Below are 19,589 nucleotides of genomic sequence, written 5' to 3'. Positions count from 1 at the left end.
AAATATTCTTTAGTTATTAGATAAGGTACAGATATCTTATCTTATTTAACATTATATTATCTGTGTGATTTTTTTCCATTATTGACTTTCTTGTTTGACTCCATTTTTGTTTATCTTACTGTACCAAGCTCTTTGTATAAAATTATTATTATCATGTGAGGATAAGTGTAAGTTAGAATGTAAGAATACAAACAACTTGGTTCTTATTCCTTCCTCTATTAACAATAACCTCTAGTAGTCACTTGACATAGTTTTTCCTTTCTACCAGAACTGAAAAATTAAAATAATTATTCAGTTCTAACGGGGGGATGGGGAAGCTGGGACGAAGTGAGAGAGTGGCATGGACATATATACACTACCAAATGTAAAATTGATGGCTAGTGGGAAGCTGCTGCATAGCACAGGGAGATCAGCTCGATGCTTTGTGACCACCTAGAGGGATGGGATAGGGAAGGTGGGAGGGAGGCTCAAGAGGGAGGGGATATGGGGATATATGTATACTTATAGCTGATTCACTTTGTTGTACAACAGAAACTAACACAACACTGTAAAGCAATTATACTCCAATAAAGACATTTTTAAAAATTATTCAGGTCTAAAATCTTCATTTTGGAGATTAATAAAGGCTGTAAAGCATTTTAAGCTTTATCAAGAACTTGGAAGTATTCTGGATAAATAATTGATTTGAAATTTTTTAAAGTTGTTTTTAGATTGGTATCCACCTAGAGGTGCAATTGAAGTACAAGAGATAATAAGAGGAGATTTACACTTATTTTTATCCAGATGTTCATGAAAAAAATTAATTATGTAACACTCTGAGATTGTTTTGTGTTCAGGCTAGAATTATCATTTATTCACAATAATATATTATTTAAAAATGTAATTCTTTTCAGACTTCTAGGTATCTCGGTTTCATATTTTTAGATCATTGGAACATTTTTAAAGTATCTTAATCAACTGACCAAATGAGGAGAATTGAAAATACAAAATAAAATTTTTTAATTACTTTAGTAGTTCATGCCATTAGTTCCTGTTTGAGAAAATGTGTCAGGAGTCCCCAAGACAACCCCCAAGTTGATGATTTGTTAGGAGTATTCACAGCGCTGAAAATATTCTTGTACTCAAAGCAAATCCAGCAAAGGGAGAAAGGGCGTGGATCAAAGTCCAGAGGAAACAAGGAGGAAGCTTCCGAGAGTCCTCTCCTAGGAGAGTCACACAGAACATGCTTAACTTCCCCAGCAACGAGTTGTGATAACGTTTGTAAAATGTTGTCTACCAGGGAAACTCGCCAGACACTCAGTGCCCAGGGCTTTTATTAGGAGCTAGTCACAAATCAAAACTCTAGATTCCAAAAAGAAAGCAGGTGTTCAACAGAAACCACATTGTCTGAACAAACAGTTTAGGCACAGTGTGTCTCTCTTATCAGCCACTCTTTTGAAAAGAGCTTACCTGAGAAAGAAGCCAACAGAGGAAAGAAGAGCAAAGAGATTAAGAGAGCCATTGTCTCAATGACATCGTTTGAGTCCCTGGGTCCAAAAATGTCTTCTCCTGGACCCCTTAGTAATATAAGCCAATAAATTTCTTTTTCGTTGCTTGGAGTACTTAAAGTGGATAAAGATAGTAGAAATATCCACCCACAGCTCGAGTCACATCTGACCTGTTTAATAACTATAGACAGGAAAATAGCGGTGTTTTTTAAAATTACTGAGATATAACTGAGATATAAGATTGTGTAAGTTTAAGGAGTACACTCTGTTGATTTGATACATTTATATACTGCAATATAATTACCACCTTAGTGTTAGTTAACACCTCTATCACATCATATAATGATCATTTAAAAGAGTGTTTTTTCTAACAGTTCAGGGAAAAGACCCAGGGAGGATTCTAGTTATCCTGGCTCTGGTCATATGTTCATATCTGAACCTGATACTTTGGCCAGGGGGATGGAGTATTCTAGCTGGCTAGGCTTCAGTCACATAGCCATCCCTGGGGCTAGTAAGGGGATGAGTTAAACTTTTCTACACACACACACACGCACACTCAGCATCTCCTAGATTTAACGGTACTATTGAAGAATGGAGGTGGAACTGTTCTTACAAAAGAGTGCTGAGTAGACAAAAAAAATGAGTCTGCCACACAAGCATTGTTTTAGCCAGGTTATTCTAAAAACTTTATAAAACGTGAAAAATAAAATGAATTTTAGTAAGTATAGTCAGACATCAAATGAGTAGAATATAATAATATAATTTTTTTTAGGTACTATCTTACAGAAAAGACACTTCATCACCTAGCTTTGATTTATGCAGCTTTGGTTTCATCTGGGCTAAAATCAGAAGAACTGGATGTAAAGGTATTCTTTTTCTATATGTTTGTTTGTATTTTTCATAAACCAAAATTTATGAAATCTGAAACTCAACTGCCCAGTGAGAAGAAACATTAAATGGGTAAACTCAAAAACACTTAAAAGCCATATAAAGAACAGTTTCAAATTAACAAATATTCTTTCCACTTAAATTTCTGCTCTAAAAGCCTTTAATGAATTTAACTTCATATTTTATCTCTTCATTACTACTTAGATTTTTTGAAACAGGTCAGGATATGAATAAAAATAAATATCCCTTGATCAAAAATGTTCACTTATGAGAAACATACTGTTTTTATCTGCTGTAAAATGGAAATCTTATGACATATGAATAGAGCAATATCTTGATGACCTCTAATCAGTCTCCTTTCTTGGCTTTTTTTCAATGTCCCACTCTGAAGTTTATATATTTCCCCAAAATTCAGGGCTCAGTCCTCTACTATTATCACTTCATATTCTTTCCTTGATAAACTCAGACATTCCCACAAATTTAGCTTTCATTTTTAAGAAAATCCTTAAAATTTTTCTAACTTTTCTTAAGGTCTGCACCTATATTCTAGAATTCTACTGGAAATCGCCACATGAATATCCCACAGGTGCCTCAAATTCTGCATATCCAAAACACAACTTCTCATCCTCCCCCAAACTTGATATTGACCTAAAACAAGTAGACTGCCAGTTATTTCTGCAGCAAAAATGGGTTTATACGGGATCAACAAAGAACTGCAACTCAGGGCCTGCAACCATGGCAAGCCATATGCAAGTCCGGGCACAGCAACGAGAGGCGAAATCTTTTAAAGAGGGGAAAAGGAAGTTGGGAGGGTTATAGTAAACAAAGAGTCCATTGGAGGAGTTGAGAGTTCGAAGTATAGTGGCTTTTCATTGGCTGATTTGTGACAGCCTCTTATTGGCTGAGCTCTTGCTAGGAAAGAAGAGGAAGTCTTTCTTCCTATTGAATTGTACTATCATGGTAGGGCATGAGAGCTTCTCCTGCTGGTCTCCCAACTCTATTTTAATTAAGGTTTCTGTTAGTTTTTTACACCTAGTTTATGGCATCACTATTCTAATCTGATCAGTAGCTAAATCTTCCTTTTAACTCTGCAGTGTCTCTAGAGTATGCCTCTCCTTTCTACTCCCATTGCTATTTCCCTAAATTCAGGCCTTCACCTCTCACTTGGCGTTCTAAGGTAACTTCCTAATTAATCTCTTTATTTCTACTCTTTTCCCACTCCCGTGCATCATGTATATTGACACCAATTACATTTCTGAAATAACAGCTGTGAATATTTCACTCCCTAGACTGTAAGCATAAAAGAAAGGGAACATGCTTTTCATTTTTGTCTTCCTAGCACCAAGCACAGAGCCTATGTAGTAGGCTCTTGATAAATATTTGTTGTTGAATTGAATTTTTGTGCTCAAAAGACCTTCTGTAGCTTCCTACTTCATCAAAATGGAGTTAACCTCAGGTGAATTCAAACTCCTCCATGATTTGACCCCTAGTAATCCTTCCTTTAACATCATTCTACTCACCTTTTCCTGAATATGCCCCCACCTCTCAGCCATCTGATTCTGTCCTGTCTTCCCCCAGAAATACTATTCCCCATCCCCTTACTGCCAGTCTTCATAGTTCTGACTTTTTCTACCCAGCTCAAATACCACCTCCTTTAAAAAATTTGCACCAGTTATACTCTCTCAAGAGGAATCTCTCCTCCCATCCTCCTAATAATGCTTATACCTTTATTATAATATGAGATGTTTGTTCATATACCCTCCACCCTGGATGGTGAGAACTAGGCCCTTTTCTTTGTAAAGCCTATAGCATCTAGCACAGTGTTTTGTACACAGTAAAAATATTCAACAAACATCTACTAAATAGAATTCAGTGAAAGCAGAACCTGTTAAGAAAATCAACAAATGATCTATTTGAAATAGAATCCAGATAATTTTGATCCTGTGATGCATGTTAAACATAGAAGTAAAATTCTTAGAAAAGTTATCTAAATAAATATAAATTTGTCTCATTTATTCATTCAAGTGAGGTTTTACCACTTAATCAGCCTCTTTTCTCTTCAGCTAATAGAAAGCAGTCATATGCAAAATATGCTTTAGAAAATCATTTTAAAAATCTATACATGGGTTATCTGATACCAGTAAGTGACCCTATTCAGGTACAGTGACATGATCCACAGAGGACATGTTCCAAGGAAGGCATTTGGAGATGAAATAGGAGGTACTGCTCAGGCACAGTCCATTCCAAATGAAAGTCTGTTCCCACCTGGATCAAACTACTCCAAAAGCTTTTCAAGTTTACATAATAATCTTAAAAGTATGTCCATTTTTCCATGGAATTTAAGAAACAAGATGATTAATTTGCTCTAATTCTTGTATCAATGTATCACCAATACTCAAGCCTCCCATTCTCCTAACTTGATGACCTTATGACATTAAAGGGTGCTCCCGAGACTCGTATTATTTTAGAATACATTTAGTAATATGGCTTTTGGCCTCTTAGGCCAAAAAAATCCATCAGGTTGGATTATTTTTTTATTTCCAAGCGTCTGGAGAGCCTAGCCATAAAGGGAACATTAAGAAATTTAAGTACATTTTCTTAAACTAAAAGAAAATACAGCTAGTAGTGTCATGCCATATTTTACTCTAATATAAAAAAATTCTGTAAATTTCTTATGAATTCTCTTTGCAGAAAAATGCATAGATACACACATATGCAAATTTTTGAAAACAATGTTAGCGGGGGTTCTTGAATCTCCCAAAGTCTAGCCATGAGCTCCAGAATCCTTACCCTTAAGTTAAGGTAATATTCATTACCATTATAAAATTACGCCCTTTAAAATAAAATTTATATTTAAATAAAAGTCTCAAATCTTCTCAAAACGTCCAAAACTTTTAATAAAATAAATTTGGAATCAAACAGTGTATTTCTGTGTACTCTATATATTTAATATAAAAAGAAAATCCTTCTTTAGCATGCATATACCCCCAGGTATATGCTAGCAGTTTTATTTATTTATTCTTGTGGAAGAAAAAAAAGTCATAATTATTTTGTGAGGTTTGTACAGTCTTTGTTTTTTAAATTTCCACTACAGGACAGAATATTCATATTTTTAAGATGTGATTGTTTAGGGCAGTGTTCTCTATCCACATTAAACTGCTAACCCATGAACTATCTTTCCTTCAACCAAAGCCAAAAGACGAAGCAGAAGATAAAAATAGAAATGAAAGGGGAAGGAAAAGGCTGGCATTTCAGAAGAGGGAAGGGCATGGAGGAAAACACAAGAGACAGACAGGAAGTAGGGGATATTAAGAAATTCTTTTTAGAGTTAAGTTTAACACACACACACATCACACATTTTTGGCAGGGGTATCTTACCATCAAATAAGCCAAGATTGGATGAACAATACCAAGAATACTCTAAATCAAAACACATTCTTCTTTTTGAATACAGCATCAAATTAATCTGTAAATATCCTTATTTTTCAACTTTGTTTTTGAAAAATCTTGCACTATTGTTTAATTCTTATTTTTATTTGAGAACTATTAAGTTTAACCTAGAAAAAGCAAAATATTAATTATTGCTAGTGACATCCAAATTGCTTTTTTTCTAATACAGATGAAATAAAACACCAAATATGTTTAAAAGACTTTATTAATAAATGCCAAATGGAAGTGAAGAATAACAATTTAGTTCCAAAAATTAGAAACTACAAGGATATCATATTTAAAGAAGGAAAGTAAATTGTTTATCCTCACAAATAAAACATCCTGGATTTCACATAGATAAATTAGTAAATTATATCTAAAATAGTGTACAAAGATTAGAATCTGCTGGGGGAGTTTTTCTCCTAATTGCAAACAATTTTTGAGTGATATATTTTGTTTCCTAGTATTTCCTATAATCTAACATAAAAAATATATTTTAGCTTATAATTGCCCCAGGAGTGGAAGAGACTGCACTGCTAATTCGACAAATTGCTGACCACAATTTAATGACCTCGAAGAGGGATCCTCATGAATGGTTGGATAAATCCTGGCTTGAAGTTTCACCATCTAAGGTTTATTTCCTAATATATAAATTAGATATTTGCAAAGCAAATATAAATACATGTACTTGAATTCTCTTTCTGGTAGCATTTTCTTGTTCTATCATGCTTGCATGAACATATGTAACAATAGCCATAATGCACAGCATTTATTTAGACAGTTTTCCAGAATTATGAATATTTTCAATCTCATAGAACTGTTTTTTTATAAATTTATTTATTTTTGGCTGTGTTGGGTCTTCATCGCTGCATGCAGGCTTTCTCTAGTTGCAGCGAGCGGGGGTTACTCTTCATTGTGGCACACAGGCTTCTCATTGCGGTGGCTTCTGTTTGTTGTGGAGCATGGGCTCTAGGCACGCGGGCTTCAGTAGTTGTGGCTTGCAGGCTTAGTTGCTCCGTGGCATGTGGGATCTTCCCGGATCAGGGCTCGAACCCCTGCCCCCTGCATTGGCAGGCGGATTCTTAACCACTGCACTACCAGGGAAGTCCCTCATAGAACTATTTTAATGGGATCTTTTATAATGAACTTTCAAATCTAACTTATTATAGGGTGATCTAATGGCTTCAATGTCTAATATTTTTAAAATATAATAATTTTTCTAATTCCTACATTTCAGCATTCAAGAATAGTAGGTATATTATGAGAATAGCAAAATTCTATCATTCTGTGATTTGTCAGTAACTCAATTATATAATTGAAAGTAGAGTTATGAAATAGTTATAAGATTAGTTAATTCTCAGAAATTCCTTTTGTTTAAGCATAAATATTTCCAGGCTCTCATACCAACCTAGTGTTTCTGTTGCCTTTATTTTTAATATATTCAAATCCTGAAGCCATGAGAAAAGAATGATGAAGACCGTTATGTACTAACTTGGAATGACCTTCAAAATATATTAAGTGAAACATGAAAGTTGCAGTACACTACCATTTGTGTAAAACAAGAGGAAATTAATATTTATATGTATTTGTTTGTAAATGAATAAAATATCTCTGGAAGGATACCAAGAAATTATAAGATTGATTATCTCTAGAGAGAACTGAGGTAATGGAGTAGGAATGGGACTTTTCACTATATACCTTTTAGTGCCTTTTGAATTTTGAACCATGTGACTACTTTACCTACAGAAAAAATAAAATTATGAAACAAATAAATAAAATAGTCATATATATTAAACCACAGGACTTTTACATGCCTAACAGAACATAGCACTATCAACAAGTATGGGTATAATTAATTATGACATATATGTATGTATGTGCAATTTCCTTCCTACAAAGGCACGTCCAGTCTATTCACATGTCTGTCGTTTGATAAACTAAAAGAGTGTGCAAAAAGCCAGTGTGACCCAGAAAAAAAAAAAAAAGAAATTTGGCAATAAAGGTGGCTGCTACATTTCTAGACATTTATGAGATCTCTCTGAAAATGTATATTTTTAGACTGTCAGGGTCAGTTCTGGTTGATAGTAATTCTTCCTGTACTTTTCACAATAAGCCTTTCCTGAAATTATAACATCTGCTAGATATCATAAACATGGTTCATTTAACCAAACCATGATAGTATATGGTCTACAAAGGGAGAGCTAAAGAAATCTTGAGCTATATAACTAAGTCCCCTAAAACAGCGGTCCCCAACCTTTTTGGCACCAGGGGCCGGTTTCGTGGAAGACAGTTTTTCCACGGACTGGGGTGGGGTGGGATGGTTCACACGGTGATGCAAGCGATGGTTCAGGCGGTAATGCGAGCGATAGGGAATGGCAGATGAAGCTTCGCTCGCTGGCCCTCCGCCCACCTCCTGCTGTGCGGGCGGGGGGCTGGGGAACCCTGCCCTGAAAGGTAGAAGAGCTGTCATTAGATAAAACGATTGTCATTTGAAGGAAATGGACTGTAATGAGTCTCTTTGGATGAGTGATTAGACTGAATGAACTTTAAGATCCTTCCCAATTCTGGGTGTATGAATCTTTGCTGACAAACAAGTTTCCTTCCTCCTAGCCATACTTTTTTCCCCCAAGCATCTCAAATTGAGTGGTAGGTGCAACAACACAAATTTTAATCTGCTGGAGTGAGTAGAGTAAGAAAAAACCACTGGCTGATTATTCCTTATGCTTTTTTCTAGGAAGAAATGTACTTACTTGATTTTCCAAGTGTTAATCCATTGGTGGCTCAGCTCATGTTAAATAAAGGACCTTCACTGAACTGGATACTATTAGCAACTCTTTGTCAACTTCGGGAACTCCTACCTGAAGTTCCAGAAAAAGTGTTAAAGGTTAGCTATTTGAGATCCATATTCTTCTATGAGTTTATTTCCTTTGCATTTGAGTATCTATTTTTACCATAAGGGTTTTCAAACTGAAGTTATCCAAGTTTGTTTTGGACTTCACAGAGCAAAGAAATGATTTACTTAAACTAAATTTCATACAGAATTCTCATTGGTCGTCAATCACATTATATATTTTAAAGCTATCTTATATAGATAATTCTGTACAGATCATTTATCACACTTCAAATCATTTTGAAGTGTTATACTACCCACAGATATTCAATTACACACTCTATTCATATGTGTTTACATTATCTCTTCCAAATAATCCTGAAGCCCTTCTTTATAGTAGTAGCTAAAGAGAACTTTAGCCTTATCAGTAAGTTTCTTTAATTTTTATGAAGGAAATGGTATTCATGTAAATTGTGTAACTAAAAATTTTATTTTAAGTGATTAGAAAATAGATGCAAATTACAATAAGTTTTTCTTTTAATGGAGCCTAATTAAGTTATGTTCTCACTACATGGATCAATATAATACCTTTGGATGGACTACTTATTTATATTTTTCCTTATTTCCATTTAGATAAGCGTCATTACTTATATTTACTTGACTGATGTTTATGTTGTATTTTTATTATATTAATTAATTTTTAAAATTTTTTTAGCATTTTTGTGACATCACTTCCTTATTCAAGATTAGTCCTTCCGTAACAAAATCACCTCAAATTTCGTCACCTCAGGAAAATAGGAATCAAACTAGTGCCTTTACTTCTCAGAGTTCAGCTTCTGGCTCTTCAGATTCTGTTATTCAAGAACATAATGAATATTACCAATATTCAGACTTAGGAGAGACAGTGCATGAAGACACAAACACCGCTTCAAATTATAACTCTTCCCTTATGAAACTAAAAGAAATGCCATGCATTTTACCACCTGTGACTTCTTACAATCAGACCAGCTACTGGAAAGAGTCCAGTTGTAACCTTAACATAGTGCAGAATAATTCTTTCCTGACGAATACAGAAGCAAGGAATGTGTCTGGTAATTCCTTTCTGAACCAGAATGATTCAGAGTCAGATGTCTTTTCTTTGGGTCTAACAGCAATGAATTGTGAAACCATGATATCACCAATTGACACTCAGAAGAGAGTTACCCCTAACTTTATAAATTATCAGAAAAAGGGAACACATGAAGCAAAAGGACCTACAAGTAAAGAATTGTCTGCCCCTGTCTTTTCACTAGAGGGTTCTCAATCTCCTCTTCATTGGAACTTTAAGAGAAATGTATGGGAACAACAGAATCACTCGTTCAACTTACAATATGGTGCAGAGCAGAATACATGTGACAAATGGTACTCTCAGAAAGATAGTTTATTCACTAATCAGCAAAAATGTCTATCGGATGAGTTAGAAGGCTTCATATGTGAAAGTTCAAATGCTGAGACTAAAAAGACTTTCTGGAAAGAATTACCATCCGTCCCCAGTTTGGATTTATTTTGTGCTTCTGATTCTAATGTAAGTCAAAAAGAATTCAACAGTCTTTATTTCTACCAAAGAGCTGGAAAATGTTTAGGACAGAAAAGGCACTCTGTATCTTCATCTGACTCAGGAGACAAGAAATCATTAACAGGTAATACTGTCTATAGTTGATAAAACTACTCTCTAATGTAATTTTAAAAGATAGACTCATCTCCAAGTTAAAAAAAATTTTTGTTTTAATTACTACACTTAAGAATCTTCAATAACTTTGGCATCAAAGAAAATCACAATTCTAATTATAGACTTTTAAGAAAATAAAGGCAAAGAAAATATGTCAAATTCTCGTAGCTTTAGATGAGCTAAGCATTTAACTTAAGAAGTTACAAGTAAAAACATGGAACAAATCTAAGTCAAGCAGAAGGCTAAAATTAACAAAGATTAAATAAAGAAATTAGTGAATTAGAAAAGTAGCCTCTTTGTCAAGCAGGGATATTTAATGAGCTAACATTTATTAAGAACTTATTATATTTCCTTTATGTGGATTATTTAATTTTGACAATCCTATTAAATAGATAATACTATTGGCTCTCTATTTTACAATTGATGTTTCTGAACATTTAGTCATATCAATTTTTTAAAAGAACAATTTTATTTTCTCACTTCTGGTAATTATACCTTTTATTTCTGTGTTATTTCTTATTGCCTTGGCCTAAGCATTTAGAACAAAATATTAAGTTCTGATGGTCATACAAAGGTGGCCTTACTATGATGGGGAAAAAACAAAAAGAAAGGAGAAGCTGGAAGCTTCAAAACTCCTCTTTTGCCCAGGGCATTTTGTGAGGCCAAAAGGGGCCCAGAAAATCTTATATTCTTTGTTTTATTAAAAGAGGAACACTCAAACTATATAAGTCCCAGACTCACAAAACTTGGATTTGGTCCCATTTAATAGTCATGATTTGTTTTGTTCCTGATTTTAAGGGAAAATATTCTATCCCTAGTTTTGTAAGAACTTTTATGAGGAATAGATGCTGAATTTTATTCAAACTCTTTTTGGTCCCTATTGAGGAAAATCAAACATGTTCTCTCTGTTGACATTAATGTAAATGTTTACAGGTTTACTAGTAATCATTTTTGTCATTTCTGTGATAAACCTAATTGGCTTTTTTTTAATATCTTTATTGGAGTATAATTGCTTTATAATGTTGTATTAGTTTCTGCTGTACAACAAAGTAAATCAGCTATATGTATACATATATCCCCATATCCCCCTAATTGGCTTTTAAGGAATGATTTTTTTAAATATGCTATTAAATATGGTTGCTAATATTTATTTGATTTTCATATCTACATTCATAATGAAATTAATTTATTGTGCTCTATTTGTACTCCGTAACAGTCTGACATGAAGGTGATTCTGGCTTCATAAATGAACTGGATGAAAATTTCATCTTTTTTCCACCCTGGAACAAATTAAGCATGTGAATTACTGTATATTTTTTTAACATAGGGCATCCCAATGTATGAGATAACCCATTTTCTCAATGAGAAGATCTCAGAAATTATTTTTTAATAAATTTTAGTATTTAAGGTTTTAGGGATATAGATGGAATAGTCAATGTCTACCTATATTTTAATTCATTAATTTAGTTATAATATATTTTAAAATCATATATCATATAAATAATGTTGGTTTAAAAATATTTCTTTTTTCCACTTTGCAATTATTTTTATAAAATAATTCAAACAGTCAACAAGAATCTTTGATGCTAGTATCTTCATTATCACTATGGCAACTTTTGACTTTTTTATTGTGGTTTTCCATAGCACATCATTACCTCCAAATATGTTGTTTAAGATGTAACACTTTTTGAATTCATATTGATGCAGCCCTAGAAAATTTGTCCAGAGCCATTGGTATAACCTCAAGATAATTTTCCGTTTGTTCTGAATGTATATTTGTGGTCTCTATGATAAAATTCTTTATTGCATTGCCTTTTGAATTTGCTTATAATGGCATCCAACTCTTGCCATGGAGATTATATGGCCAGGAATAATTACTACTGTTTTAAATATTTTAGCCTCCCTTTTTATTTTATTTTATTTTATTTTATTTTATTTTATTTATTTATTTATTTTTTTTAATGAGGATCTTGAATCAGATGCGTATGTTTGATTGATTGATTGATTGATTGATTTTGGCTGTGTTGGGTCTTCGTTTCTGTGCGAGGGCTTTCTCCAGTTGTGGCAAGCGGGGGCCACTCTTCATCGCGATGCGCGGGCCTCTCTCGTTGCGGAGCACAGGCTCCAGACGCGCAGGCTCAGCAGTTGTGGCTCACGGGCCCAGCCGCTCTGCGGCATGTGGGATCTTCCCAGGCCAGGGCTCGAACCCGTGTCCCCTGCATTAGCAGGCAGATTCTCAACCACTGCGCCACCAGGGAAGCCCTAGCCTCCCTTTTTATTGATTTAATGAATCAATCTCTATAAGTATCCAAATCTAGAATATTTTAGGCTAATGTGTCATATATAATACAATCATAAAAGATGAGTCTGTACATGATCACTACCTATCATATATCAGAGCTCAGGATAAATTTCACAACATTACAGACATGCATTAAGAAACAGGCTTAATGAAGGAAAACTTAAAAGCAAGAGTCTTAAATCCAGGGAGATTTAATTGTTTGTACAAGGCATGAGCATACAAATACAAATACACGTATCTAACACTAATCAGTATTGGGCCTTTAAGAACAAGCACATATATGCTAAAAAAATGTAATTTTTAATAATTATTTTATCTCAGTTTGGAAATTTTAACACTTTGTAAATAGATGATGAAGAGACAGGATCCACTTGAACCGCTGGAAAAAAAAATACCTACACGTATTATTATCAGCAATAAAATGGTTTTCCTTTTTCTCCTTTTAACAGATTTCACATGCTCACAACTACCACCATTCAAAACACGACGTCTAGTGTATGAAAAAGTCCCTGGTAGACGTGATGGACAAACTCGTCTGAGGTTTTTTTGAAAGAAAGGATAGTGCTGCATGCCACATTTCATTCTTTATGATAAACCAGTAATAAAATGATTTAGATTTGCTCATATATCAACGAAAATGCAGTTGTTCTTTGATGTTCTCAGTGCTTCTACATTAAATTTTCATAATATATATCTTGCCTTATAGTTTATATCTTTGTAAGTATTCTAATTAACGTAATATTGTTATACGATCCAAATAGCTCCCAGATTCACTTAAACATGAAAAGCCTTTTTTTTTTTTTTTTTTTTTAAGAAAAATAGAAAACCTTGCCGGATGTATATCAAAGGGTTGTTTGTTGTCTCCTGAAGGGCCTGCTGCCTCCACCTTTCCAACAGCAAAAGCCTTTGAAATGAGCCTCCATCTCAGTCTGACCCTCTAGTCCAGAAGTGAAGATCACCACAGTCAACCCTCTACCACCAAGAAAGTTAAAACCTAAGGCAAAATTGAAGTTAGAGAACTTCCAATTTAAATGCTGTCTTCACAAACAAAATTTTCAAACAAACCACTAAGAGAAAATATTTGCGACCCACATGACAGGGAAAGGGCACACATTCCTAATATACAAAGAATTCCGACAAATTGATAGGAAAAAAGACAACCTAATAGAAAAATGGGCAAAATATATGAATAGATATTTCACAGAAGAAACAAAAATAGCCAATGAACATTTGAAACAATATGCATCTTCATTATTTATTAGGCAAATGCAAATTAAAACAATAAATTACTGTTTTTTCACGTATCAGATCAGCAAATTTTTGAGAATTCCAGTGTCAGCATATGGGAGAAAGAACACTTTCCTGTATTTTTGGTACAACATTTGGGGAGGATAGTTGGTATATTTTTACATGGATGATTGTAGGTTTCTAATTACTATATTATTTGTATTCCATTGAATACATTTAAAAGAAAGATGTAATAATTTTATTTTAAAGTGTCAGTATTTCTAATAAAATTTTATTCTTTGCAACTATTCAAAGTTCTGATAAAACTTTTAAATGTCAACCCTAAAATGGAGGTACATGGATTTGGGACATTCTTTTTGCAAAAATGTTTGAAGACCACAAGCATTCTCTCTCTTTTCTGGCTTCTGAAATTATCACCCTGTTACTACCAAAATTGACCTCTACCTTTTTAGATCCAAAGGACATTCAGACATCACCTCACTTGATTTCTCTTCAGTGTTTGATACTGTTAATCACATCCTCCTTTTTGAAACTGGCTTAACTTGACTTTAAACCAACTCTCTTACTCTTTTATTACACTTTTATTTGTAGGATGTTTGGTTTTGCTTGGGTGTGTGGTGGGTGGAGACTTCAAAGAGAAACTATTTCTGGAAACTTTATTGGAATTTCTGTTGTGCTTTCTTAAAGTTCTGGCAGGATTTCTCCTAAACTAAGGTAAGGCTGTCTTAGCAGTGTGCGGATCTCCTTGATCCCATCTTTTTTTTTTTTTTTAACTTTTTTAAAAAAATGTATTTACTTATTTATTTTATTTATTTTTGGCTGCATGAGGTCTTCGTTGCTGCACGTGGGCTTCCTCTAGTTGCGGCAAGCAGGGGCTATTCTTTCTTGCGGTGCACAGGCTTCTCATTGCAGTGTCTTCTTTTGTTGTGGAGCATGGGCTCTAGGCCCGCGGGCTTCAGTAGTTGTGGCTCACAGGCTCTAGAGCTCAGGCTCAGTAGTCGTGGCACATGGGCTTAGTTGCTCTGCAGCATGTGGGATCTTCCTGGACCAGGGGTCGAACCCGTGTCACCTGCATTGGCAGGCAGATTCTTAACCACTGCGCCACCAGGGAAGTCCCTTGATCCCATCTCTAATCAGCTTGCAGAGGAGAGGAGTTTCTTTACAGGCCCTAGACTGGGGCAAGCTTAGGCCAGGCTATCAACACCCACCCCCCTGCTTCCTCACCAAATAGAGTGAAAGCGTCTGAGTCCTCCTGCCTGTATTTCTCAATGATGCTCAGTGTTTAAGGACACATTCATTCTGCCTGGGTCTGGAGCAGCCTCTCGTGCTGTTGCCCATCAGAGGTATTATTGGGAGGCAAGTGTTGTGTTGGTAGCCTGGGAACAGAGGATAAAGTAAATGAGTTCTGCTTCAGCAGAGCACTCCCAGGGAGCAATTGTCACATGACCGGTTGGGTTGGCCCATAGGAGAAGCCTGAAGGGTTTGGATAGGTCCTTGTTAGGGGGTCAAAAGTGTCAGTCCAGCCTCCAAGATCCTCTCCCAAACACCATATCACATGGAATTATTTAGAATAGGCCCAACTTCCCAGGTTGGCTCTTGCCATGGAAACTTCAATTCTCTGAGAGCGTTTCCCCATGAGGTTTTTCATGTTCTAAGGGGAGTTACTTGCCCTTAGATCTATGACTGGTAGTTGTGATGCTCACCTTTGAGGGCTTTTGAGTAGCCTTACCCCCAAGTTCCTAGGACCAGCCCAAACTCTGTAGGACTAATCACAACATCAGCTTTCCCTTCCAGTTGTGGGTGGACATAAGATACTCCTTCCCTCGTCAGTAAGACTCAGCGTACAACTGGGGATCAACACCAGGGTGTCCCAAGCCTTGCCTCTCACAGTAAGAGCCCGGTTATTCTCCCCAAATAATAAGCCTGCCCTAAAGCAAAGTATCCAACAATTTAATAAATGGAGTAGCCTAGGTTGGAGGGGATGGGGGAGTGCAAACTGTAGCAATCCAAAATGAAAGCTAAAAAGAATATGTTTTCTGTCTTTTGCTTTTTTATTTGGTTTATCATTTTTACCGTACAAGAATTTTAAATTCCATACTAAATTAAATTATTTATTTATTTAAGTTTAATTTGATCATCAAGTATACACATCTTCTCTTTTTTGATTTCTGGGTTTCCTGCCTTGTTTATGAAGCCCTTTTTTACCCTAAAGTTACACAACTATTCTCCTAACTTTTCTTCTAATGCTTTTTTATCACCTTTCTTTAACCTATGTGGAATTTTTTTTGCATAGTATAATACAGGCCCAATTTTATTTCCTTCCAAATGCATAGCCGATAATGCCAGCACTATTTGTTAAATTAACTATACTTTCCACGGAATAGAAAAAAAAAGTCAGGTTTATTTCTGAACTGTTATGATCCATCCAATCATCTATTTGTCTAGTGCTATACTACAAGAATATTGTTTACTTTGAATTTTTTGTTTTGAATATTTTGTTTTTTTAAGTCATATTGTTCTGATTCAGCAGGTTCAAAGTAAGTTAGTATCTGGTAAGGCAAGTTTCACCCTCCCATGTTTTATACACACACATGCACGATTTTGTTTTGTTTTATTTATTTTATTTATTTTTTATTTTTGGTTGTATTGGGTCTTCGTTGCTGCACGCGGACTTTCTCTAGCTGCAGCAAGCGGGGGCTACTCTTTGCTGCGGTGCACGTGCTTCTCATAGCGGTGGCTTCTCTTGTTGCAGAGCATGGGCTCTAGGCCCACTGGCTTCAGTAGTTGTGGTGCATGGGCTCAGTAGTTGTGGCTCGCGGGCTCCAGAGCGCAGGCTCAGTAGTTGTGGCACATGGGCCTAGTTGCTCTGTGGCATGTGGGATCTTCCTGGACTAGGGCTCGAACCTGTGTCCCCTGCATTGACAGGTGGATTCTTAACCACTGCACCACCAGGGAAGCCCACACGCACAGTTTTAAAAGCTATTCTTGGACACTTGATTTTCCATATAAACTTTTAGATATTTTAACCAGTTTCCCTTAAAAAATAAAATAGGAATTCCACTAAATTTATATAAATTTTAGTAAGATTGCATTTTAATGAAATTGTCCTAATATCCTGAAATTTATTTGGACCCTGTTCTATAAACATCAGTAAAATCTTTTATGATTCTTACACTTTTGTTAAATGTATTTTCAAGTATTTTTTACAGTTCTGTCATTAAAGTGGAAATGGGATAGTTTCCATTTCTGTTTTTTAAAATTATAGTTGATTTACAAAGTTGTGTCCATTTCCATTTTTAACTAGCTATTGTCAGTGTAGAAAATGCTTTTTATTTTTCTATACATACTTTGTATCCAGCCAGCCTCCCAAATTGTAATATTACAAATTCAAGTATTTCTTTTACTAAACTAAGTTTTCAAAGTGTAAAATTATATAATCCATAAATACAGATATTATTTCTTCTTAAATGTTTATGCCATCAAGTCATTTGATGAAATCCAATAGCTGTTCTGAATAAAAACTAAGTGAATTAGAGAAATAAGAGAAACAAAGATGATAAAGACAGTTTATTAAAATCAATAGCAAATTTCATATTACATGGTGAAATGTGGAAGCATTCAGCATATTAGGAACACACAAAATACTTTTTATCACCACTATTATTCAGCACTACTTTGGAAGTCTTAGCTAATGCAGTAAGATGAAAAAATGGGGCTTCCCTGGTGGCGCAGTGGTTGAGAATCTGCCTGCTAATGCAGGGGACACGGGTTCGAGCCCTGGTCTGGGAAGATCCCACATGCCACGGAGCAGCTGGGCCCGTGAGCCACAATTGCTGAGCCTGCGCGTCTGGAGCCTGTGCCCCGCGACGGGAGGGGCCGCGATAGAGAAAGGCCCGCGCACCGCGATGAAGAGCGGTCCCCGCACCGCGATGAAGAGTGGCCCCCGCTTGCCGCAACTGGAGAAAGCCCTCGCACGAACCGAAGACCCAACACAGCCAAAAATAAATAAATAAAATAAATAAAATCAAGTAAAAAAAAAAAAAAAAACTTTGAAAAAAAAAAAAAAGAAAAAATGAAATGATGTAATAAACATTCTCTTCTTTAAACCCTTCATGTAATGAATGACATTGATAGATTTGCTTATGTTGAACTAGCTTTGTAAGGTTGTATCTTCTCTTGATAAACTACAGAACTTGACTTGCTTATATTTAAGACGTATCTATACTCATAAGTGAGATGTCTATAGTTTTCTTGTACTATCTTACCAAGTTTTTGCCAAAGGGAAAGTGAGATCAAGAGATATTTTTTGACACAAAAAAACTCTACATAATTAACGTATACAACTTAATGAATTTGGAGATACGTATACACCTATGAAACCACTAACACAATCTATGCCATAAACTTACCCATCACCTCCAAAAGTTTCCTCCTGCCTTATTATTTTTTGTGATAAGAACAATTAACATAAAATCTACCCTCTTACCAAATTTTAAAGTATCCAGTACAGCACTATTAACTACAGGCACTGTGCTAAACAGTAGATTTCTAAGATATACTCATCTTTTATAGCTGAAAATTTGTTGTTTTTTTGTTTTTGTTTTTCATTTTGTTTGTCTGTGCTGGGTCTCAGTTGCGGCACGCAGGATCTTCATTGCAGCAGGCGGGATCTTTTAGCTGCGGCATGCAGGAATCTTTTAGTTGCAGCATGCAGGCTCTTAGTTGCAGCACGCGGGATCCCTGACCAGGGATCGAACCCGGGCCCCCTACATTGGGAGCATGGAGTCTTAACCACTGGACCACCAGGGAAGTCCCGAAAAGTTATTTTTTAATGGAGATTTTTTTTTTAATGCTTTTTGTTGTTAAGATGGAGAATGGAACATGTTTAAATGCTGATAAAAGGATGTAGTAGAAATGTTGAAGATAAAGGAGAAAAAGGCTAACTGATAGTGTGACATTTCAGAGAAGGTGAAACGGATCCACAGAATAAATAAGAGGGTTAGAAAAAGGACACCTGGGGCTTCCCTGGTGGCGCAGTGGTTGGGGATCTGCCTGCCAATGCAGGGGACGCGGGTTCGAGCCCTGGTCCGGGAGGATCCCACATGCCGCGGAGCAGCTGGGCCCACGTGCCACAACTGCTGAGCCCGCGTGCCACAGCTACTGACCCTGTGCTCTGGAGCCCGTGCTCCGCAACAGGAGAGGCCGCCACGGTGAGAAGCCCGCGCACCGCAACGAAGAGTAGCCCCCGCTCACCACAACTAGAGAAAGCCCATGCACAGCAACGAAGACCCAATGCAGCTAAAAATAAATAAATAAAATAAATAAATTTAAAAAAAAAAAAAAAAAGAAAAAGGACACCTGAATTTTGATCGAATGGAAGGGATTCAGATCACTTAGATTTGGAAGTTTAGTGGCCGGAAGTTAAAGGAGTTCCATCTTATGACTTCTACATTCTCTACTATAACACTACTTATGTTCAAATATATTCTCATTTATTTATTTATGGATTTATACATAGCTATTTCAAAGAGCAAATGTTGCCAGTAATTGAGATATTTCTGCATGTTATACATATATCTATTTTTCACAAAATTCTATGAGGGCTTGTAAACAAAAATTTCACCTCCCACTGCCAGCACTCAATCTCACAAGCAAACAAAATCTATGAAGCCTTAAAACAAAATCAGACACAAAATG

General features: G+C 35.6%; 1 protein-coding gene across 1 annotated transcript in view; it reads left to right on the top strand.

Annotated features, from left to right (window-relative positions):
- SHOC1 (shortage in chiasmata 1) overlaps positions 1-13,194 on the top strand; it is an 87,952-nt gene extending 74,758 nt beyond the window's left edge. Inside the window, exons 23-27 of the mRNA XM_007178212.2 lie at positions 2,260-2,353; positions 6,305-6,436; positions 8,539-8,688; positions 9,350-10,313; positions 13,094-13,194. Of these exons, the coding sequence (XP_007178274.2) occupies positions 2,260-2,353; positions 6,305-6,436; positions 8,539-8,688; positions 9,350-10,313; positions 13,094-13,194 (1,441 nt within the window). The remainder of the gene's footprint in view (positions 1-2,259; positions 2,354-6,304; positions 6,437-8,538; positions 8,689-9,349; positions 10,314-13,093) is intronic.
- The last annotated feature ends 6,395 nt before the right edge of the window (positions 13,195-19,589 follow it).

This window comes from Balaenoptera acutorostrata, chromosome 6 (genome assembly GCF_949987535.1).
Source record: "Balaenoptera acutorostrata chromosome 6, mBalAcu1.1, whole genome shotgun sequence".
NCBI classification, from domain to species: domain Eukaryota; kingdom Metazoa; phylum Chordata; class Mammalia; order Artiodactyla; family Balaenopteridae; genus Balaenoptera; species Balaenoptera acutorostrata.
Note: the sequence above shows the minus strand (reverse complement) of the source record. Positions and strands in the feature narration are given on the sequence as shown.